The following is a 24,363-nucleotide window of genomic DNA, read 5'->3' as shown; positions in this document are numbered from 1 at the left end:
AGAATGTATCACGTATATATAGATTTTCTACATAATTAACCAGGAATGTTTTAGAAAGCTACTGTAGGTCCTCACAGAGGACAACATATATAACTTGTGTCTTGAATGTGGTCATTCATGGGAGTTCAAACTGAGAAGAGCCAAATGTTTGTATCACTCAGTGTCTGGTAAAACTGCCCAAAATATATTTATGTGACGATTGTGGCCGATCTTTGAAGGTCCATTAGGCCAGGTAATATTTGTTGAAATGGAGCCTTATGCATTTGATAACACCTGCCTTCAGCACAGAGGAAGATGGCAAACAGAGCTGACCAGTGGTGGCTGGGGAGGCCCTTTGATTGATGACAGAGCTTATTGTCTGTCAGTCAGCTCCTGACAAATTGAGCTGTCCACAGCTCTGTAGACCACGTCGGCCCTTGGCGGTCTGCTCTTGAGTGAAAATATCACACGTATTAAGTTTAAAAAAGGGGCAACTCGTGGACGATAGTAGAAATTTAAAGCAACAGTCAGTAGATTGCAGATTCACTGATTTGAGGTTAACTTGGAAGTGGTCGCTGTTTATGAGCTCGAGCTTGACAAAACAATCTCATCTTAGGGGGCAAACCAATTGGCTTTTCTGAGGTCTGTATCAATTTAATGAATCTTACGGTTCAGGGGTACAAGAAAGAAGAAAAACAAAAACTTTGGTTTTCGTGATTTTAAATGGGCTACTTTAAACAGCTGGTGACCCAGGTTGCTAAGACTCATCATCACTTCTAATGCTGCTCCTCAAAACTGCTCAATTGATGGCAAAAAAAAAATAAATCTTTTAATTTAATAAATTTATTATTAGTTGTTTGTTTGACGTTAAAGGAAATTGACCGTGCATCATTCTGGGACACTGCTGGATGAAACAGTGACCTGCTGTAACTGGATCACCTTCAAAATGTTGTTCACACTGTCCTCATCTTCTCACAAGTGCTCACTTTAATTAAGGTTTGCAAGGATGAGGGCAACAATGATGATACATGAGCTGCACCTTGGCACTTCGCTCTGCTGACCCTCTGCTCTTATCAGGCAGCAAGCATCTCCTGTCTGTCTCCCGTTGGCCATAGCACCTTTTTCCCTCGGACTGACTAGAAATGATGAGCAGATAACATGAAGTGAATTATAGAGATCGAATGAGAAATAGCACTTACACGTTATATTTAGTCTTGCTCCAAAATGATTTATTTCACATGATTGACAACCTGTCATTTGCTCACAAATTGTTACAATAGCTCAGTGGTTGAAAGTAACTAAACACATTTACTTAAATACTATGCTTCAATACAAATATGAGCTACTGTATTTTTTTTATTTCATGCAAAATATGACAACAATCAATGCAAACCTAATGTAATTATATAATAATTGAATGCATTATATTTTTTGACACTTTAACTGCATTTACTTATAATACTTATATGCTTTTCTTTCAGTTTCATAACCAGCATTGGCTATTTTTATTTAAGTAATAGATCTGAATGCCACTGTGATAATATTAATAATAATGATATTATCCACAATTTAAAAATATTTTTTATGTAGGGAAGGATGTGCTTGCCCTTATATAGGTTTTATGCTTTGCACCTCTTAATTATCATTTTCACAAAACATAATAAAAACATTGTATGGACTATATTTATATAGTAAGTGTATAAGTGTAATAACTATATAAGTGTAATGTAATATATGAGAAATGATTTTGCAAATGTGGAGAAACTATTTAAACCCCTTGACACGTTTCTGAATGTAAATGTAATGATCTGCTGTTTGACTGACAGTAAGTGAAAGAGGACACTGCATACAGATGAGGGACTGTGTCCTGTTTAGGTTTCCCCGCGTGACGCTGCAGCATCAAGAAGTGGCAGGAGGAGTTTTAGTTTTAGGTGGCAGAAAATAAAAAGCTCCAAGCCGAGTTATAGATCACCTGTGCGGGGAGCGAAGACACAAACCTGTTGGTAAGAACAGTTACCATTCACACAGGGCTGATGCTGACAGAGTTGCTGAGTAATTAATTCCATGTGCTTAGATAAGTGCACACTAACTAATTATGTCAACATATCTATTTTAAACAGGATATTTCAATCTGCTTTCAGCTTGCTTGTCTTCAACCGGCACAAAAGATGGTGAGTGTTTCCTTCCATTGTTTCTTTTTCTCATAAATGAAATATCCTCAAATATCCTCTCATTTCATGAGAAATGCTGTAGGAACTGCGTTTGTATTTTACGCAAAATAGTCAAAATTAAGACCTGTGTAATGAGGTGTGTGTGAGACCTGCACTGCACCAGCCTCTGAATTGTGTGCAACCCTAAATTATTCTCTATAAATGTATGTTAACTCTCTCCCGATTCTTCTTCGTGCCACTTGCTGTAAAGACGTGACTTGTACAGACCCTGACTTCTAGATGACCATTAATTCACTGAAAGGGGTTTCGACGAGCATACACTCATTACTAAAACACAGTTTAGCACAACAGGAAAAGAAGCAGCTCCATTTGATATCCTCGATTTCATTTTATCATCGCAGTTTGGCGACGGGCCTCAGACTATTTGATGAGGGTAAGTCGATTTAAAGAGTAAAGTGATGGCAAGAACTCAGTTTCAGCTGATGACGGTGCGGCGGTCTAATCAGTTCCATATTGTATTACCACGCGCATGGAAACTACAGGTGTGAGTGTCTATTGTATCCCCACTGGGTTACAGTTTCATCGACAGACAGTTGGGAGACCAAGCTCCCTGAAGGCCTGACTCCAGTACTGTTTAAAAAGTTAACCAAAGAAAAAACAGACTCTGAGACCAACACCCAGCTTTATTCACTGGTTTAGGCTCACTTCACCTTTGTTGATCTGGTGTTAGTCTACTGGTGACTGAGGGAGTAAAGAAAAATCACAGATGATGATGTGATATCACCTGAAAACGATCAAATGGGACATAGAATTAATTGGTAAAATGTTTTTATAATTATGTTGTTGTATTTATTTACTATGGGGGTTGGCATTCGCGAACAGTAAAATCATAGCAAATTTACAAGGAAAGTAAGTTCCACTTGTGCAGCGAGGTGATCAGAGCTAACTGTTCAATTCCGCATGCTAACAAAATGCAAAGAGGGAATACTTGTCGAAATGCGGGAACACCTCCCATAGAGACGCCTCTGGAGCTTTCACAAAGTAAATCAAGATGGTGGTGTTGTAGTTGTTGTACTATTGCTGCTACTGAAGCAGCTGGACTTTGTTAACTAGCTTATCAAATAACCACCAAATATTGCGTTAACAGCACATTTTTGGTCATTACAATATACGCATAATTTGCAATATGCACAAAAACACAAATTAGGTACATGTAACTACTGTTTAAGCATATTAATATATTTTTTTTAGTTATATTGTTGCTTTAATTGATTTTTAACTCCTATCGATGATTCCTCTGTAACCCTTTTGAAAACGTTATGTCGAATTAAGCTAAATGGTGGATATTTTCAGAAATTCCCAATATCTCCAGCTTGGAATTACAAGTGGGAAGTTGACATGAATGTTTTTACTACTCTGCAGCTGCGGGTCGTAATGTTTTAAACAACATGACATGAACCCATTATAAACACTAGCAGGTTTACCAAGGTCACTAGATTATCTTTAGTGTGTTTACGCGCTAATATGCACAATTTGAGCACGACTGGAGTGTCATACGTTTTGCAGTTACTCGAAAATAAACTGTTAGATTAATGAGTCTGGTTAGAAGACACGTATATGAACAGTTGCAAAATCACCTTTTTTATAATTCATAGAGGCCACTGTAACCTTTGATACGGGAGTTTCCAATCATGGAAACTGTAGTAGGCCTATCTCTGTGTCTGAAAATAGGCTCATTGTAAACTTACTGGAATTTGTTATTCAGAGAAGAGATAACTGACACTGTCCTCATTGCAGTTTTCATCCAACAGGCTGGTGAGGTGCTGTTTGTCAGGTGAAGAGTCTGCTTAGATGGACAAGTTCCATTCAGTCGTTGCAAAGATATTTTGTCTTGGATTAAAGTAGTACCAACAGTTTTATCCATAGAGTGTCAAGGCTGCTGAGATAAGAAATGTTTTTACATTGTTGCATCTTGCAACAATGCTTGGAAGAGTTTCTATATGAATGGTTTGCCATTCTTCTTACGGAGTTCTTACTTACGGACTTAACACTGAAGGAGCAAAAGGTTCTGATTCAGAAATATATGTGAGTTTTACTGAAGGTTTTGACTGTAAAAAGAGGCAGTCAAGTCAGATTTGAGCTCTGTTTCATGATGAATGCAGGCCGGATCAAGACCGTGACACTTCACGGTAAACATCCTCATTTTGCAGGAAGAGGTTGTTCTCTTGAATACATCACAACACACACAAGCTGATCTGTGTGTGTGTGTGTGTGCAAACATGACCAACAAAAGAAATAATAAACAGAAGCCTTGACTGAGAGATGAGGGAGACGATGTTCTTTAACTTCCTTCACCTGTGCTCAGATTGAAACAAGGCTGCAGCTGAGGCAGGTGTTTTATAGGCTTTTCTTCAAATTCTGTTTTCTCCGGAGAACAATCGGAGCAAAAACGAGCGAGACAAAGTGAGTTTTTAAAATTGCGTGCGTGGCACAAAGCAGCAGTCGGACTTGATTTAGGTTATACTTACCAAACTTCCCTCAGAGTTTGGATCAACTTCCAAGCCCAGATGGATTTCGATAGCCTTTAGCAATATTTTTGTCGGGAGCAATTTTCAATATCTTTACATTTTTTATGCAGCCAAAAAGGAAAAAAGGAAAACAAATACTCAGGAGAATATTTCTTCAAGAGCAGGTGCTATGCCAGCCGACCTGTCTGACATGCTTTCAGTGTATGAACCAGTATATCCTCTGAGGTTGTTCTAAAGTTCAGGACACAGCTTTTACCTTTTTTGCTCCAAGTAGTAGGAAAGTCTGCATGACGACCACAGAACAACCAAAGATAACGATGTTTTTTAGTGGGAACTTTGATTAAAAGGTTTTATGTGCACTATTCATTTATTGCATCTATTCTGATATATATTTATCTACTTTTATTTTCCTTTCCCTTTCCTATTTCCATTTTTCATGTTCTTGCATCTATTTTATTCATATTTATTTATATTTTTAAAAATGTAATCGCTTTGATCATGTTTTATTGATTGAAATCTTTGAGTCTTCTTTCTGTGTGCATTACTCTCGCTGTTTTAGGTTTTATTCCCCTGGTTTGGTATGTCGTCTTATCAATTTCCCACCCACCTAAAGTACTTGAACTTGTTCCAAACATGCTATAGGAACAAAGTTTGATTTATAAGGACGGGAATTGCTTGGAACTCTATTTAGAGCCTCACAAAGTACTTACAGAAAAAATGATATTTTGAGTGTAGCTGTTAATTTACTGCTTTTAAGTATAAATTATATCATTGAATAATTAAAGTGTCATTGAAGAATTAAAGTGTAAAGAAAATGGAATTTGATTTGCAGCCTATGTTTGTTTGGGTTATTTTTATTGTGCTCCTTAAGAATCACACAAAGAGGGAAAAGTACTGTCAAACTATGAATATCAGTTACAGCCCCACACTGGACGAGCAAAGCCATATGTACAAAATTAGACTAGATACACATTTCAAAACTCAGTGTTCTGTTCCAATGTTATAGTCACGATCCAGATGATTGACATTCATGTTTGTAAGTATGACATGCATCTAGCTGCAGTGTGAACACTGTTGCAGTCCTAAACTGTCGCACAAATGCATAAATTTACCCCAAATGGGAGCCACGTGCTTTCAGTAACAACAACATAATCAATCTGCACCACATTATAGGAATAGAAAAATTGGAAAAATAGGAACACGTTCCTATGTTTCCTCATAAATGTCCCACAAATTAGAAATGTCCTCAGCTCTCTACTCACCGTGAGGTGCAGACACCGACTGATGACAACAGAAAAAATAAACCACATCAATTCCAGTTTGATGGCATTATCAGAGATCACATACAAATCGGATCCAAATCAGATTTTTTTAATGTGATTTGCTTCGTTCATACTTCAATGAAAATAAAAAAACATATCTGGGCCACTTCTCCACAAAACTTTACTTAATGAAGATACTGGTCAGTGAAATTTGCATTTGCTGTGAAAAACAGACATATTCTGTTTACTTGCACATACAATGCATCATAAACAGGCTAAGCTGTTGCTGAAAAAACATTAAGGAATTAATTAGAAATTTATTAATCATCATCTGTGTTGCTCTCCTCCCACAGACATACAGAGGGAGTGTTAGACCTTTTGTCAACTTCAACGCCAAACACGATGCTGAGATTCTTCATAAAGCCATGAAAGGAATCGGTCAGTTTGCTCAGCATGTTTTTTAATCTACTGCTCAACATATCAGCAAAACATGTGGAAAGCTTATTCAGGTGTTTAATACTTTGTTCAGAAACCAGATGACAACACGATGCCAGATGTTTCAGATGTGTCGGGAGCTTATTTCAATACATTAATATTAATCAATACATCAAAGTTGCATGTAACTTAAAATGACGTAGAATGCAGTCACTCCCCAACTCAATTAACAATACAGTATATTCACGCCACCGAAATCTACGGTGACAAGTGACAGTTCTGTCTTATTTATGTGTCATTAGTGTTGGTAAATAATGTAAAATATATAACCTGCAGTATTTTTACTAAGAATATCTTTGGTTGTTTTGCTTCTTTCTAAACCCAGTATAACAGTAAAACCCACTAATGCCACAACTGTCAGGGTGGCATTTGCTTTTCTCAGTGCAGTCCTCACAACGCGCTTAGGAAATGACTGCACTTCCCAGTGTTTTTGGTCTAATTAAGGGATGAAGTGAATGTGTGAAACTTCATAACTAAAATTCCATACTAAGCCACAAGGCAAGGGTGCTGCAAAAACACCCCAGTAATGAGCACTTAGTATATCACCAACAAGCAAGGGGCCAAACTAACAAATAATAATCATTTGAAAATGTCAGTTCCGCAATGGACTGGAAAACAGTCTGAGATGTTCATGTTGAATCACGTAGAATGGATACAATATACACAGGTGATACAAATAAAAGCAAATGATATATTGAAAGGGAAAAGAAAATAATAATGTAAATGAGCTTATTTTATACCTTTGACCATATGCTGTATATAATGAGAATAGATGCATGTTGTAATATAAATATATTATATATTTTATGCAAAACAATAGGCTACCACATGTAGGGGTCTACTGTCACACTGAAATCAGCTAGTAAAATGAAATATAGCATGTAATCAAATTAACTAAAACTTAGTTATAGGCACTATAATAACATTTTGCTTTAGCAATGCCGCTAAATAAGTTATGTGTGAGGGTTTACTTTTTAGGTTTAAAGCCACATCAGCAAGTTTATATCTCAGTTTATTCCGGTGTAAAGGAAAATTCCATGTTCAATAATGCGACTGGATTATAATTTTATATAATGAATCATAAACAGCTTTTAATTACACTTTGGTTGTCTGGGGGCCATGTTCACTATAGTGCTGGCAGTGGATCAATACATTTGTCTTCCTCGTGCATTTCAGTGAGACCTGTTTCATATGCAACTTTGTGATAAATGAACATCTTAAAATTAGTGACAAAAGAAAATGTCTAATGCCGACAACTTTGTTGGGTTTGAAACCCTGCTTCAAAGGTGTATAAATTCTTCTGTGAATCCTGATAAGCCTTTAAAGTGAATTTCATGGCTCATTGTCTTTTTCTGCATATTGTGTGTGTGTGTGTGTGTGTGTGTGTGTGTTAGTTTCACTTTTTACTGCTCAGAGTACACCTCTGTGCAACAATTAAAAATGTCCCATGTTACAGTAATGGTTTTGATTTGTTTTCACTAATTAAAAACCAAAAAATAGATAGAGTACATTAAAAACATGGAGCCACAAAGTACAACTGCAATGCAGCAAAAATGAGTAGAACTGTGTTTTTCCATGAAAGAAACGAACACTGGCTACACAGTAGCCATTATCGAACAATAGCACCACGTATAATTTGCACTGATAACTTTTGACTTGGCACCAGGATTATCTGTGGAAACTGGTCATTGTGCTCACCGTCTAAGATTGAGGGTGTGATGACACTGCATGCAAAAGGTGCAGGGGAGGTGGCATTTATATGACAGAGCTATGAATGTTAGACCTATGAAAAGTTTGTATACTTAAATTCTGGCTGTGAAGAGATCCTTTCCTAATGTTATCTGAGTTCAGCAGTTAGCTTAACGTAACTACTAGCCAGTACAGACAGGAAGAACATTTATAGCAGCAATTCATATGTACAAATTTATAGTTCAAGAACTGTTTACATCACATGTTTGAAAGGGAATGAGGCAGCACACTAACGGCAGAACCTGTCGGGCAGTTTTGAGAGATTATTATAGCATACAAATCTTGTGTTCAGCTTGATCCGATTTAAACAGGTCGACCATACTTTCCTCTGTTAGGTGATCTCATTTAAATTGCTGAGATTAAAATTGGAAACTGCAGCGAAAACATCCTCCTACAGTCATTAGTGTAAATCAGTGGGGCCATATACATCTGTAGTAATTAGCCGTACCTGCATATTATGTAGCAATTATCACAAACTTTCTCTTCCTACCTATAACCAGCACCTTTTTCCATTTTAACGTCTTTCCTGTCTGTTTTGTGCTCTCAGAGTAGCAGTAATTAGGAAATATTCACATGGCGATTTAATGTGTAACTGAACAAAAATGAATAGCCGGAGTAGAATCATCTCAGAAAGGCTTTTACCTGTACTACCTTGGACTAATTTAATATTTTGCTCTTCACACAGTGTTATTCGGTGTTTTTGCTCTGAAAAGCTGGTCACTCTCTGCAACGCTTGGTTGCCACACCACTGGCTTTGAATCCTGATGCCATGCTTTAAGGTCAACCCTTCTGTTAAGAAGATGCTGCAGTATTCTCAGTCAGGAGGAGAACGTGCCACTGCTAGTCCCTTGTTTGAAAAAATACGAAAACCATTTGACAAATAAAGCTGAAGGATGCGCACAGGCATGTGTCTGTAAAGGACAAATTGCTTGCCACCTGTTATTTAATGCTGAGTTGATTTCTGCTGCAGGTACGGATGAAGATGCGATCCTCATGCTCTTGACGTCACGCAGCAATGATCAACGCCAGCAAATCAAGGCAGCGTACAAAAAGGCCTATGGAAAGGTAAGGTCAGCCTCAGGGAAATAAATACAGCTGACAACAGCTGGCAGTCATACTGACGGATGACAACAAATCATGTCAGTCGCTGTGTCCCCCTCACTCACCAGCACCAATCTGAAGGACACTCAAGCCTAACAACACCGAGCACAAGCACAAGCACCTCCCAAAGTCTTTTACTTACTATCCATTTATTATTTTCCTTTTCATTAAGGATGAGGCTGAAGGGATCAGGAGTCCATCTCCATGTTCTCAAGTCCACTGCTTCAATTAAGATATAAATCTTTTCGAACAGACAGCAAACTAAAACTGAGAAGTTCTCAGTGTAGCAGAGCACCAGTGAATACACACTGGTGCTCTGCTACAGTGCACCCAGGCAAACAACCTCAAAGGAAACTAATGACCGTTCCGAGGCACCTGAACTCCAGACTGAAAACCAAGGAGAAGATCCAATTTACATCAACTACAAATTGCTACTTATACATTGTTGCATGACAATTGAAAATCTAATAACGTCATCTTGAATAATTAATAATCTACTCACAGGCACAGTGTGTCTGCAGAACAAATTCTTCACCATTGTGCAACAGTAAACTGTTACTAAACTGTCTACTAAACTGTTTTTTGGCCATCTGAAACAAGTTCTTCTGTCATTAACATTCAAAAGCAAAAACTGACACTTTTCTTGGAGCAGTCATACATGGGGGAGTGATTTCCTACAGTCTCCAGAGTGCAGTGCATTTTATGCCCCCCCCTCTTATCTTACTTTTCTATTGCTCTGTTAAGTTATTTTATGACCACCTCTGGATTGAAAGCAGCCAGTTAATTTGCTTTCTGTGAAGGTTATTGAAAAGGATTGTGGCAAATGTAATTGCTTCCTGAAGTATAAATAGATGAGGCAGCTTGAGAGATAAAAGTTATCAGAAAATCACAAAGTAGACTCTGAATATCTCTCCATACTGCAGTGTTTTATCAAAATGAGCCACTGAATTAGTCTGTTTGCCTTTATCACTATTTCACTGCGCTTTCATGGCATGTTGTAAAATGTAATGATTGCAACAGACACTGCTTTAAAGCATTTATTTGTAGAAATTCCTGGAATAAGAGCCGGTGCCTGAAAATTGAGGCCTAAACTTAACTATGTCAGTGTCACAGTCACACTTGTCAGAAAAAACATGATACAACCATTTTTATAATATTATTCAACTTGCTCACTTTTTCAATGTGCTACTCAACAAACATTGTGTGTGAATTTGATTTGACTGGCTTTTAAAAAACATGAAATGAAACAGCACCTTGGAGATTGGAGATTGGATGGATTATGTAATCTGTAAATAAATGTATTTTCTGTTAGAGGAAGCTACACAGAGGATTTTGTAGAGGATGACTTAGTCATGTCGATTTTAGGATCCTGTGGGTGTTTTTTGTTCCTGCAAAAGCACAGAAATATATATTATTAATCACTTATTTAATTAACTTAAATCAGGTTATGCTCAGAGCAGTGCCCAAATATGTGATTTACAGAAATCAATAAAGTCTGTGTGTAATACTGTTTGTGCTCTTTAAGGAAATATTGCTAGTCCCTGCAGGTTTTTTTGCTCTTATGATTATCTTCATTTTCTTTTAAAGTGCAATCAGTGAGGTCTTACACCCTCATGAGGAATCACTTTAAAACAGTCCTTGAATAAAAATACACAGCAAACTTTGCATCTCATGTTTGTTTTTTTCATGTTTCAGTTGAACACCACACAGTCTTCTGGTTTCTTTTACGTTGATGGCATTTAAATTGTGTAAAGATAAAAGTCTTTTTAAGCTTAGTTATTGTAAGTTTTGTTCCTTTTATCATCGATCGTAATTTCACTACAGGACTTGGTCGGTGCACTGAAATCCGAGCTCGGTGGTCTGTTTGAAAGTCTGATTGTGGCCTTGATGACACCGTCCGTATCATACGATGCTTTCCAACTGCACAAAGCTCTTAAGGTGAATAATTACACTCTGCTTTAATGCTCCAATTAAACCATCACCACATTTGTCGCATGGATATCAGTTGAAACTCTCAGTACAGAAACACTTCATTGACTTTTTACAATGGCTTTGGACACATGTTTGACATCTGATTCAGAAACAGCAACACACCCTTCTCATGGCTGACCTTTGAACTTGGCATAGCAGTGAAAATACTTGTGTAAACTAATGACAGTGATTGAAACTCCATTCTATCCCTTCTTTTTGAGCCTTGCCAATAGTCCACACCAGGGCCCTGGCACTGGCAGCTTTTATGGAGCTCAGCCAGTATTGATGCTATTGGTTAAACCTGTGGTTGACAAGTTTAATGTCTGCCACAAACAGGCCTATTCATGTTGATTTGCCATTTAAAACAAGTCTACATAGATTACAAACTTCTACAGAAAAGCTATCACATTAAAGATTCCTGCTATTTTTTTTTTTTTGGTGACCTTTGCTCCATTATCTTCTATAACAAAATAAGATTTTCTCAAAGAGGCTTTCTGTTATTTCTCTTAGCATATTGTTGGGCCAACAGGTATCTACTATTATATCAAGAGAGGGGGGTGGGTATCCATGTGTGTAGCTCTACTTCCTGCACTTGATCTGCTACCCACTCCCAGTGCAGACTTGACATTTCCATAATAAGAAAGCAGAACTACACAAATGCATATCCATCCTCTCCTCCGTTCACATGGTGAGGTGTCCATTAAAAACCTCTAGGGAGTATGACTGGAATATATGGAAATGAGCAGTAATAACGCAGCTTTCCCATCCTACATTGGCCTGAAGCTGACCCATAAATGCCATTACTGCCAGGGACTTATAATATAATTAGGAACTTACTCAAGCACAAAACAGTTCAGCTGAATTTACAGGATGGCTTCACAAATAACAATAACAATAATTAAAAAATGTAACATGACAAATGTTTACTTAAAGGAAAAGAGAGTCATCCCCGAGATCTCAAGCTCCTTTTGGCCTTGTTGTATTATAAATTGCATTTCCAACAGCAGCACGCATCTTTTTATTGCAAAAAAACCCCAACTTCTGACTCCAGTTTCTGCTTTCTTTCTAGGAAAAAGTGACCTATAGAGTTACAGTACTTTGCAAAAAGCCAGTGCAGTAGGTTTAACATCTTGCGGTTTAAAACATTTTCTCAGAAGTCAAATACAAAATAGCCAAATAAATTGCCGAAAGGAAAGTGACCATCGTGCTTACGTTTCTCAGCTGCCCAGGACTCCAAATGCATGTTAATGTCTGCTAGATTTTTAAGTCATGCAGTTGTTTGCTCACATGTTAGCCATTGCTACTTCACAACTGGTTTTAAGTTTCAGGTTTGTAAGGTTTTTGTTGAGTTCTCCCATTAGACATTGTTCTAAATTGAAAACCACGGTGCAAACTAATTTATCTGATCTACAAAGATTGATTGCATTGTATTTTGACACGTGTAAAGCTCTTTAGACGTGTCATAGCCATTATTACACTAATATCTCCCTATTTTGATTGTGTGAGGTCAGCTTTGCGTTGGTAACTTAAAACATTAAAACAATCTGCAGCAGCCAGCATTATGATCTCAGCCAAACACCTAATGCAGCGTTAATCAAAATCACCTTTCATGGTGTCATATTATAATCGTACCTTGTTGTTATTCAAGGAAGCATTACGCACACTCCTTGATGCTCTTACGTGTTACAGCTCTTTTCTATTCTCATTGTTCTTAAAACATCTTTCCATTTCCATTACAAGGACCAAGCATTTAGGACTTGGCCCCAGCATTGCTGGCACAGCTACTCCTCCATTTGTTTGGCACGTCAGACATTATTTTTGCTGTATGGTTAATTTCACAAAAGAGAAGTGAACCACAAAAATAGTTAGCACTGAACCCATTCATTCCCTCGCAGCATTCTGCTTCAGTGTGAATTATGAAGCAGGATATTGTTCTATAGATATATTGTGTTTGATTCCTAGGGTGCCGGGACCGATGATGAAGTGTTGATCGAGATCCTGGCCTCTAGGTCTGGAGAAGAGATTAAAGAAATCACTAAAGTATACAAGAAAGGTGAGTCACTCACCTGTAAAAGTTGGAGTCAAAAGCAGATAAACATGTTTATGCTGAGGCTGTTATTGGTTAGTTCATCAAAATTGTGAAAAGTTTCTTTACAACTTTAAGCATTTAAAAATGTAATAACACCAATAAGAGCAAAAAATAATCAAAACTAACAAAATCAACAGGTTCTTCGGGGTAAGTGTTTGTCTAGTCATCAAAACTACTCTGTCAGGGAAAGATCACTGTAACAAATGTTTAAGTTAAAATAATAGAATATACATTTGGTCATTTTGTAAATAAGTAGAATTCTTCTCAGTTTTTTTTCTTAATTTTGGTTTTCATACTGAAACTAAAACCAACAATGACCTGCCTGTACTCGAGAGTAATGTCCATCGGTGTGTTACTTGTATTAGCTTGTTCGTCTTTTCCATTGACTTTTGTTGTTGTCCACAAATAATTAAAAATCCAGGTCCCTAGCCCAGATAAAAAAAGGGAGGGTTGCGGCAGGAAGGGCATTCAAATGCTGTGACGATCCCTGAAGGGACAAGGCGAAGGCCATTGTTGATTTTGTAAAAAGGTTGTATGACAGCAATCATTTATACTGTACATATTGACCATCTGCAATTGTTACACACAACTTTAGGGGTATATTACACATGATAAGGAGCAAAACATGGCCTCCTTAAACTGAGAGGAGGCAATACCCAATGTTATGGGCTGATGACATCTGGGGGGCCCACTGAATGGAGTAATGACTGAAAAATGCCAGAATCTCAATATCCGCACAAAAAAAAAAAGTATGAAGCTCTCCCTTCCTTTTCCTAATGTTCTTTTTGATACATGTTAGACCAGCTTTTTGTTTCCACTGCAAGCATGGTTTTATTGTACAGAGCCCAGGATGACAGTGTCTATTTACAGTATACAGTATGGTGCTGCACTGTTAGAGTCTTCACTGTAATGAATACCCTGCACCTCCCTTAACAACTGTCACACTTAAGTTTCTCAATTCAGAGTATCTAGCATAAATGGCAGCAAACCACAATGGAAAATAATATGTGACAATAGAGGCAGGAGGCAGTTTACTTGATCCAGAAAGAAGAGAAGGCCGAACTTTCCGTTACACAGCTAATCAAATCTCTTCTGTCGGAGTTCCTCCGGCATAACGAAGGACAGCCCACTCGGGTCGATTGCAACCATAAGTGACCGTCATGACGGGAAGTGTAAGCAATCTTCTGTCCCTCTTCTCTTCTTTCCTGCAGAGTGTGGCGGCAAATTGGAGAAAGATATCTGCAGTGACACCTCAGGGAGCTATCAGAAGCTATTGGTGATCCTGCTGCAGGTAGAGATGGGGGGCTTGCTGCAGAGGGTTGTGTTTCCTTTCCTGATAATGAGAGCCTCTGTTGATGTCATTACCAAGTCATGAGACATTTAGGTGTTGGAGAAGGAGGGGAAAGACAGCACAAAACATTTAGCTGGTTCTCAAATGTGTTTTGGTTTACAGACTGAAATGTAATCTTCATGGTTTCTGCAACACTCACCACAATCTTCAGGTGTACCCTGACTTAAAGGAGGTTCTGAGCTCACTGTGTTTCCAATTCGACCGACATACGTCTGCTTTATGTTCATCAACCTGTCTCTCTGTTTTTTCTCCCTTCGTTGGACTTTATAGGGGAGCAGGGAGGAGGGAGTAGTTGAGGAACAAATAGAGAAAGACACTAAGGTAAGAAGCAAGAATGTGAGAAATACAAGGCAACATTTTTTAAAATCTCTTTCATATAGTCAGTTTCCATCAATTTCAAATAACAAATAACCTAACAGCAAACTCATTCGAGATCCCTATTCCATCAGTGATCCCTGTAAGTACATTATACTACTTGTGTCACATAGAAAATGTTTTCAACTAATCCCTTCCTGGATTTATTCCTACACCTCCACAAAAAAAAGCTTATGCTGGATGTTTCTGCAAAATCCCTGAATGTATTGAAGGTGAACTGTTTTTAGGAGCAATGCAAGTTTACAGAAAAATTGTGGTTATTGCAAATATTCAGTATTTTATAAGAGCAGTTCGAGTGTGTATGGGGGGGTGGGGGTGGGGGGCAGCAATGTCCCAGGTGATAGATGGCTACACATTCATGTCAGGGTTGCCCAACTCCCCCCGGCCACATCCTAGGTGTCCCTAGGCAAAACTGTGCCAAATCAAGGCACGGACCACACCAGCTTCTGGGGGTCTCTTGAGTAAACAAGATAAGCCACAAAATACAAGAAAACGTTGCCAACAGACTCCAAACAGTTATTTCTCCCTGCCAGTAAATAGTCTGGCACATCACCCCCTAGAAAATGGTGAAAGTGGTAAAAGTTTATCTACTGTGTCATTGGCGTCCAGTGTGGAGAAATTCTATCTACCACATTTCGATAGTAGCCAGTATTTGTCGGCAGGTGCATGGAATAAATAGACAACTGGGTAAATAGCTAAATACTGAATAAGTACATTATTCACAACCTCAGTTGGACACATAGGAATATTGTGTCTGGGTTGAATTAATGTTGATAGATCTGTTTTCCTAAAACCCATTCATTGTTCACACTTTCAGAGTAACAGATAATTTCATTCTTCCCTAATGGCGTTAAATTAAAAGGTAGATGCAAAAACCAGAGCTTCTTCGAACAAGATGATAAGATAAAATGTATTAATTCATGAGCTTTACATGTAAAGGTAGATGAACTGTCTTACTTTTGAAGAGAGCCAGTCTAACTGGCTTCCTCATTTGCAGTATGTTATGCTAAGTTATGCTTGATGGCTGCAGGCTGTAATTTTGTATTTAACAGTTAGACATTATAGGGGAGTCAATCTCCCAAAATGTCTAGCTATTCCTTGAAGGTTATTTGTATTGAGGCACAAAGCACGAGACGTATGGATAGTGAGGTACAGAATCATCCAATATTTATGTGCTGTAATTACTAATGTGCTGCAATTTGATGGGTGAATTTAGTGAACTGCAACTTAGAAACATGTTCAATCTTTTGTGCTTTATGGATTCATTTACTATATCTACTGTAATATCGGGTAATATATTGTGGGAACTGTTAAACACATTTAAAATTCAACATAAAGTACAGCTAATTTTAGTGCATCAAAATTCTGCAAATATCCTGAAAAACAGTTGATGGTTCCCGTATCAAATGTATCTTTCACAATCATCTATCAAATGTCAGACTGTTAAGTATTTGATGTTTGTGTAGCTAAAGGTCAAGACTCTCTGGAGAACAATCAATAGAATAAATCATTACAGGATATTAACCTTCAGGACTGGAAATTTTTGTTTTTCATTAGCAATTCCTCACTACTGAGATTTGGGACCTTTACAAACAGTAAGGCATCCTACTTGTGTCTAAACATCCAGCATCTTATCATGAAAGCATTACAACAATGGTAGTGTTCTATCATACAGTGCCATAGGAATGAGCCCTAAAAGCAGGAAACCAGTTAGCATTTCCACTTCTGTTTCCCTCATCCAAAGTGCCCACGGCTTTTTGGTTAAAGGCCTGAAATAAGACAAGGTTAAGAGATTTTTATGTATTATTTTCCAACATAAAATGCATCAATACGTAGTCCACTCATGCTATTTCTGAACCTTGACATGTCTTAAAAAAGGTGGATGCTGACAAAAATAAGATTGCAGAAGTTCATCATCAACTTAGAAATCCATCTTTAAAGCCTTGTTGAGTTTCTAAAGTGGGATCAGTGTTTATCAGGTCACTATAAGATGAAAGGCTTCTGTAGAAGAGGTTATCAGGCTAAATCAAATGGCAAATTTGAAGGTTAGCGGGGCCTCACAGCTAGGAGGTTGTGTGTTCACGCCATGGTTTGCATTTTCTCCCTGTGCTTGCGTGGGTTTCTCCAGGTGCTCCGGGTTCCCTTCCACAGTCAAAAGACATGCATGTTAGGTTAATTGGTGACTCAACATTGCTCATAGGTGTGAATGTGATTTTGAATGGTTAGACCTGTCCAGGTCCATGACGGCTGGGATAAGCTCCAGAGATTCTTGCTTTTTGGGTTGTTCAACAAAAAACATCATCCCTATGGCACTTCAGCAAAATCAACGAAAGAAAACGTATTATTCATCAAAAATATCACCTAAATGGATTTTATGAGCACACATTTATGTCATTGTTATAAATTGTTATACCATAGGACGTCATGCAGGGAGAAGGAGCTGAAATCCGGCATTTTAAGACAAATTGACAAAGAAAAGAATGTTTCCCTGTTGTTTTGGAACAGCGCAAGGTCTTAAATCAGTGCTGTCATTTTTGCTCGGCCTGTGTGTTCCAATAAGTCACGCCAACACAAGGTTGCTGTGTGGGAGTATGCATGCGCGGGTGTGTATTTGCCATTTTTGCCTTTGCAGGACCTGTACGCTGCTGGTGAGGGCAAGTTTGGCACAGATGAGGAAAAATTCATCACAATTCTTGGCAATAGGAGTGCAGAACATCTCAGAAGAGGTGAGTGTGTGTGAGAGCTTCTGCCAATGTGTCTAAATGTTGCCAGGTGTGTTTGTTCTGACAGAGAATATAATATGATAAATAGTATTAATGGTTAAACAGAATGCCAAAAGTAATAAAAACAAAAAAGGCAAGGTCATGTCGAAAAAGTTACAGAGAGCAACAGAGTTTGGAGATTTTGTTAGTGGCTGATAAACAACAACCACAAGCTTAATGGTAGCCGCGAGGTCCAAAACTTCAAATAAACGTTGGAGAAGAAGGTGGCAGGAGTTGTTCCAGTCAGTCAGTCAGCGTCCCAGATGAATGCACAACATGATGAAATATTAAAGTGGACGGACTTCAACAACAGAAAACAATCATCTGATGGGTAAGATGAGGCTAAAGTGGGAAAATGATCACCAGAAAAAGTTGGTGTCGAGTCTCCATTAGAGAAACATTATTACCAATAGATTCAAGCATGAGCTGACAATATTTAAATTCTCTGGGACATTATATTCATATTCATACAGTGTTAATTTTCAGCATACAGCATTTACAACTTGCCATTATGTATAAAAACGTAAGTAACAATTACATTCCCAACAAAACGTGTTCATGGTCAAAATATGTATTTTATCGAGACAGGGTGGATTTTTATTTGAACAGAGCACTGGATGTATTTTGGATTTAGTTTTCCATTTCACCGCATGTTTAACATGCATGTACATCTACATACTGTTCAAATGGCCCTGAAATAGATTGGTGACCACACCTCTCATCCAATGAAGTCTCCAGCCGAACAGAATAAGTGTTCACAGATGATTGGATGAGTGGATGAGACAGCATCAACGTGTCATTGCTTTTGTTTTGTTGTCCACAGTGTTTGATGCCTACAAGAAGCTCTATGGGTCTGACATAGAGGACAGCATCACAGGCGAGACCACTGGAAACCTGGAAAACCTGCTGGAAGCTGTGGGTAAGGCCGGAGATTTCTCAGCATAACATTTGGTTGACCACAAACCATGATGACAACATTTCTGCGTTTCTTTTGTTGTGGGGGTGGGGAGGGGGCTTTGCAGTTTTACCTCGTCAGTGCCTTGTGTTTTCTTTGCTCCACAGTGAAATGTGCCAGGAGTGTCCCAGAATATTTTGCTGAAGGACTGTATAAATCTATGAGGGTAGGTGTCAGTGTGCACTATGTGTCTCAGTTACTGTTACTACTATTCATGTAAGTTTCAAGTCCAAAATGTTACGATAAGGAGAATAAAAAACAAAGACAAACATAGTAAAAGGATTTCTGACAAAAACAAATAGTGAAAAAATGCTGTCAAGTTGAACCGTACGGTAAAATCCATCTGTTTGTTTCTACTTTCAGCGCGCTGGAACTGATGACGACACCCTGATGAGGATAATGGTTTCGAGGAGTGAAGTGGACATGTTGGACATCAGAGCCAGCTTTAAAAAGAAGTATGGTGTGTCTCTGTACACCACCATCCAGGTACTGCTCACTAAAACATAATCCTTGAATCACGTTCTTATGTTTTTCCTTGTATTTCTCTTGAGTTGTTTTTATTACATGTACTAAATAGTCCCGGAATGAAAAAGAAACATTGCTGTAAGACGTGATGTGATCTCTTCACATTTGTCCTCCTGATGTGCTGCTCAACGTACTCACCCATCCTTCTCAATGCCTTTAAAGCACCAGCTGGGTGTACTATGCCGCTTATGCACCATTCATGTCAGTGCACTGATGGAGTGGAGATTAGCGATTAACTGTAAATGCCACGTTCAGCTTGATGAGACGTCTTCTGTGCTTTTCACTGCTGAAGCTGAATTCATCTATTCCCCTGGGGCCAGATGTGCCTACAGTGAAAAGGATAATCCCAAATGTTGAACAGATAAATCTGACAGAATCAAATGACCTTTGAGTAAATGTGGTAAAAAACATAAAACAACTAGTACAACTATACAAACCCAGTTCAAAATAAGTTGGCACAATGTGTAAAATGTAAATAAAAACAGGCCTGATTCTTTACTGGACATCACTGCATGGGCTCAGGAACACTTCCAGAAATCCCTGACTGCTAACACAGTTCACTGTCCACAAATGTAAGTTAAAGCTGTATCATGTAAAGAAGATGCCGTATGTGAACACGACCCAGAAACGCTGCCATGTTCTCTTTTAAAATGGTCTGAGGTAAAAGGGAAAACTGTTCTGTGCTCAGATAAATTCAAAATTTGGAATTCTTTTTGGAAACCATGGACACCGTCTCCTGCAGACAAAAGAGGAGTGGGACCATCCAGCTTGTTATCAGTGTGCAGTTCAAAAGCCTGCATCTCTGAGGGTATGTGGGTGCATTAGTGCCTATCGTGTGGGCAGCTTCCACATCTGGAAAGACACCATCAATGCTGAGAAGTACATAGAGGTTTTAGAGCAACTTGTGCTCCCATCCAGACAACGTCTCTTTCAGGGAAGGCCTTACAATTTCAGCATGGCAATTCTAAACCACATACTGCATCACAACAGCATGGCTTCACCAGTTCTGCAGGCAGGCCAGTTCAGCACACGGACTCTTCTCCAGTCCAGACCTTTCGCCATTAGAAAACATTTGGCGACATTATAAAACCAAAAACAAAGGCCCAGGATTGTAGAGCAGCTAGAATCCTGCATCAAAGAGGAATGGGACAACATTCTTCTCCTAAAACTCAAGCAACTTTTCTTTCTTCAGACATTTACACGCAGTTGTTAAAAGAAGAAGGGATGCTACACAATGTTCAGACTTTTTTGAGAGGTGGTGATTCATCAAATTCAAAATGAGCTAATAATTTCCATGAAATGCTAAAATGTCTGAGTTTCAACATCTGTTATATTGTTTATGTTCTATTGTAAAGAAGATATGGGCAGATGAGATTTGCAAATCATTGCATTCTGTTTATATTTACGTTTTGTAATTGGGGTTGCATTTTTGAAAGGCAGTATTTCAAAGTGTCCCCTTTGCCACCATTTTATATAACGTTTAAGACTGTTTTCATGATAATAAACCATTCTCACAGTGGGCATTTTGACTTGTCAGACTGATACAGCTCATTACTTTGCACATTATAGACACATTTAGTGGATGCTACTGCACACAGCCAGACTACGAATCCCCAGAGCTTAAATTTGGCAGTGTTTTAAAAAACAGATAACTCAACTTTGTTTTTTTTTAATCAGCTACCATGGATCATCACCATAAAACTGACTAATTTTCAGTCTACTGTTTTCCACTGTTTTTTTTTATCACCAATCAGTTTCTTTGGGAACTACACAAACTAGACACATCTTGCAGTGGGGGGGAACTTCTTTATGCAAATATGCAAAGTGGCATTTATGTTTTTCACAGACAGGGAAGAATTGTTTACTCTTTCTGTTTCACTTGTAAAGATATTCATACATATAGTGTAAATATCTATATATTTACTTTTGTTGACACATTCATAAGTTTGTTTTTGCTCTAGATGTTACTGCATATGCAATTATCTCTATTTAATACTGTATGTGCCAATTGGCTTAAATGTTGTAGCAAAGAGATGCTGGAAGTGTGTGCAAAACTGTATGATGGGGCTGTGGAGCTTCACAACAACGTCATTGGTTGCATTCTTTGGTATTTTGTGCCGAAGCTACAATGATATTTTGAGCAACTATGTGACTTAGTTATAACTAAGTCACCTGCAGGATATTTATTCATCTGAACTACAACTGCACACATGTTAAACAGACACTAGAATGTAATCATCACTGTTTGTGTTTGTTTCTGCAGGAAGACACAAATGGTGACTACCAGAAGGCTCTACTCTACCTCTGCGGTGGGAATGATTAATGCTGTTTTATGATGTGATGGGCAGCGCTGAATGATTACCGCTTAATGGTGCTGCCAGACGTGAGATGTTATTATTGATCCAGACCTTTTGAATGTTTCTGACTTTTGCTTGCTATTGACTGAATTAGTGTTAATTACCCCTTTGTCATTTTGATTTATGAGATTATCTACAGCTTATAGATAACATCATTAGACAACGACAACAAAAAATAACTATTGCAGTGTTTCATTAAGATGCGGTTTTTAGTTTAAAGTAGAGAATATTGTTAGCCGTGTTTAATGTTTCATTTTATTTACTGTGGAGGTTTTTGCTTGTGGCTTTATGTCCTGTCAAATTTACACATTCTATTAATAGTTGGTGCATCATCTTGTGCCCACAGCAAGTGTTAAATGCAACTTATAAAATACAATACTTCTGCTGAATTATTAAACCCAACATGTCGACATCACTCCTGCTCTCATTAATTACAAATGAAGTGATGCAATGCTGCTATCAGTTATCCATAAGTAATGGACACTATTAGACATTAATGGACTTATATAAACACCTCTTTTACCTCCATGTCTTTCTGCATGGAGAGACATGGTGTGAAACAAATTGGGTCCTTAGATCAGTAGATAAGAAGTCAATTTACTTAGCTGCAGTTGCACCACAGGGTGGCAGCAATGTTTAATAGTACAATACAGTCGACGGATATTTTTACTACTTCCCATTATAAAAACTGAACACAAATGAGGCATATAGATTGTAAATGTAAATGGACAAAAGTAATCTCTCAGTAAGTCGTAAATAGGGATGTCTGATATATTTACTAGACCTACTGAAATCACTCAAATCTTTGAATGTAGCCACTGACAAAAAAAATCCACATAACATAATGAAATTTACAGTGCAATGGTTGATTACTGAACAAGCCTATCAGGCACCGACCCGGGGGCCCCAGAGGTCAGGGGGCACTGGGGCCAGAGTGTCAGTATGAAAGGAGTGTTAACACTTAATGTTTAAAAGTTACAGGGCTCATTTGAAAGGCACAGGATGACCACAGCACTGACAAAATTACCACAAGGGGACGAAAAAAAAAAAGACCAAAGAAAGATAAAATGAACAAAAAAAAAAAACACAAGGTGGCCACAAAAAGATGCAATGATTTAGAAAAACACAAACATGACCAAAAAGTGACAGAAGAGTATTCCAGAAAGAAAAACAAAGAGCAAAAATGACATGATAGCCCCGTCGAAGATCTGTGCTACAACATATACATCTACAGTTTGTGTGGTTGATACAGTTATTTCTTAATTAGAAGGACTCGGTCCTCATGTGGCCAGTGGCTGAGAGCTCTCTGTGCGTCGTAAATCACTCCTGCTCTGTGCTGGATGCTCATTTCCACTGCAGGAAACAGCTGCTGTAAACAAGCTTCCACTGTCACATTTCATTCTCAGGTGAAGAGAAAAAAAAAAAAAAAAAAAGTCAAATTACTGTTCCACTTCAGTTAGGTTATATAACTTTTTATATAATTTGGTTATCCTCACCTCTATTTTGAAGACGTTTGTCAGTTACATACTTATGAGTCTCGTTTCATGCTAACAATGCAATATTTGTGGGGTTTCATTAATTCCCTTTCTTTTCTTTGTAATCTCAAGTAAAGCGCTTTATGAAGGAATTCCCATTCACACATATTCAAAAGGCATTAATGCGAGCATGTAATCTGGATTGTACATACACTGACAAACTTTGCCAAATCTCCTTATTTTATGTAGTGGTGGGGTGCGTTCCCCCCACTTTCAGTTTGATCAAGTCCCACATGTCTGAGCCAATCAGGAGCCACAGGCAGTCAGGCCACCTAGTCTGGTCCAGGTGGATTATTCTTACCAGCAGGAGCCTCAACTGCATTTTTACCAAACTGAGCTATTGAGCCAGCAATGAGAGCATCTGCTGCCCAACATGGCAGACAACAGCAAAATATTGTTTCCAGTCCAGTGACTCTAGGAATTGCATCCAAATTGGACAGTACCACTTGTCATATTATATCCAATACCTGTACAAAGTGCAAAGTAGTGTGTCTTTTATGTAGACGGAGGGGAAATTAGAATTTGTAAGTCAAGTTAGCTTGGAAAGCCAAGAAAGTCCTTTTAGTTTTTATTCATGTATGCAGCAGTTGTCCAATTAATGCTGTTAGTAGCAGTCTTCTAATGTAAATGAGGCAAAAGGAAAGTTCGGTTATGCACTGCCCTGATTGGACAAACTGGGAAAGACTGGGGACAGCCAGATGTCACCTTTACATATCTTTAGCCAAAAAATATGGACATGTGAAAGAGACTTGCTCTCTGTAGGCTGTCTGACATTTATGTACATGAGAGTGTTTTTATTCCATCTCCTGATGACAAATGATGGTGATACACATTTATTCAGTGAATAAAGATTTTTTTTTTTCCTAAAAAGGACGCAGGAAATCGCTTCCAGCTTCACAAGCAGCACATCTCCGGGCAAACCACTGGTTCACAAAATGATTATTTCCAAATGGGGCCTATTGAAATCAAAGGCAAAGTGCTACTTCTGGAGCAGGTTCAAAAATAATATTTGCGCTTCACAAAACCCAGTAAAGGAATTGATGACTTTTTTGCATTGTTAACATAATAATTAAAAAAGAATCATGGGCCAAATCAGCTCATTCAAACTAAAAGTACTAAACTGCTAATTCCTGCACCTCCATTACCTAAATGCTCTGG

General features: G+C 38.2%; 1 protein-coding gene across 3 annotated transcripts; it reads left to right on the top strand.

The window, feature by feature from the left end:
• The first annotated feature begins 1,918 nt into the window (after nucleotides 1-1,918).
• On the top strand, nucleotides 1,919-24,058 carry anxa5a (annexin A5a). Of its 3 annotated transcripts, none has more exons than XM_067519520.1 (13): nucleotides 1,919-1,982; nucleotides 2,100-2,150; nucleotides 6,294-6,378; nucleotides 9,155-9,249; nucleotides 11,110-11,223; nucleotides 13,219-13,309; nucleotides 14,557-14,636; nucleotides 14,967-15,017; nucleotides 17,704-17,797; nucleotides 18,657-18,752; nucleotides 18,896-18,954; nucleotides 19,152-19,274; nucleotides 21,577-24,058. In XM_067519520.1, the coding sequence occupies exons 2-13, from the start codon at nucleotides 2,148-2,150 to the stop codon at nucleotides 21,634-21,636; spliced, it is 951 nt and encodes a 316-aa protein (XP_067375621.1). In that variant the 5' UTR covers nucleotides 1,919-1,982; nucleotides 2,100-2,147; the 3' UTR covers nucleotides 21,637-24,058. The 3 variants fall into 3 exon arrangements, with proteins under 3 accessions (XP_067375621.1, XP_067375622.1, XP_067375623.1); XM_067519521.1 differs by having other exon boundaries at nucleotides 1,934-1,982; nucleotides 2,121-2,150; XM_067519522.1 differs by lacking the exons at nucleotides 1,919-1,982; nucleotides 2,100-2,150 and adding an exon at nucleotides 4,507-4,613.
• The last annotated feature ends 305 nt before the right edge of the window (nucleotides 24,059-24,363 follow it).

The sequence above is a fragment of the Channa argus genome, chromosome 10 (genome assembly GCF_033026475.1).
Source record: "Channa argus isolate prfri chromosome 10, Channa argus male v1.0, whole genome shotgun sequence".
Lineage (NCBI taxonomy): Eukaryota > Metazoa > Chordata > Actinopteri > Anabantiformes > Channidae > Channa > Channa argus.
Note: the sequence above shows the minus strand (reverse complement) of the source record. Positions and strands in the feature narration are given on the sequence as shown.

Bases quoted from the DNA above. Each gene is read 5' to 3' on its own strand.
- anxa5a (XM_067519520.1), top strand. The intron at 13,310-14,556 runs GTGAGTCACTCA...TCTTTCCTGCAG, and splicing joins CACTAAAGTATACAAGAAAG to AGTGTGGCGGCAAATTGGAG. The intron at 14,637-14,966 runs GTAGAGATGGGG...TGGACTTTATAG, and splicing joins TATTGGTGATCCTGCTGCAG to GGGAGCAGGGAGGAGGGAGT.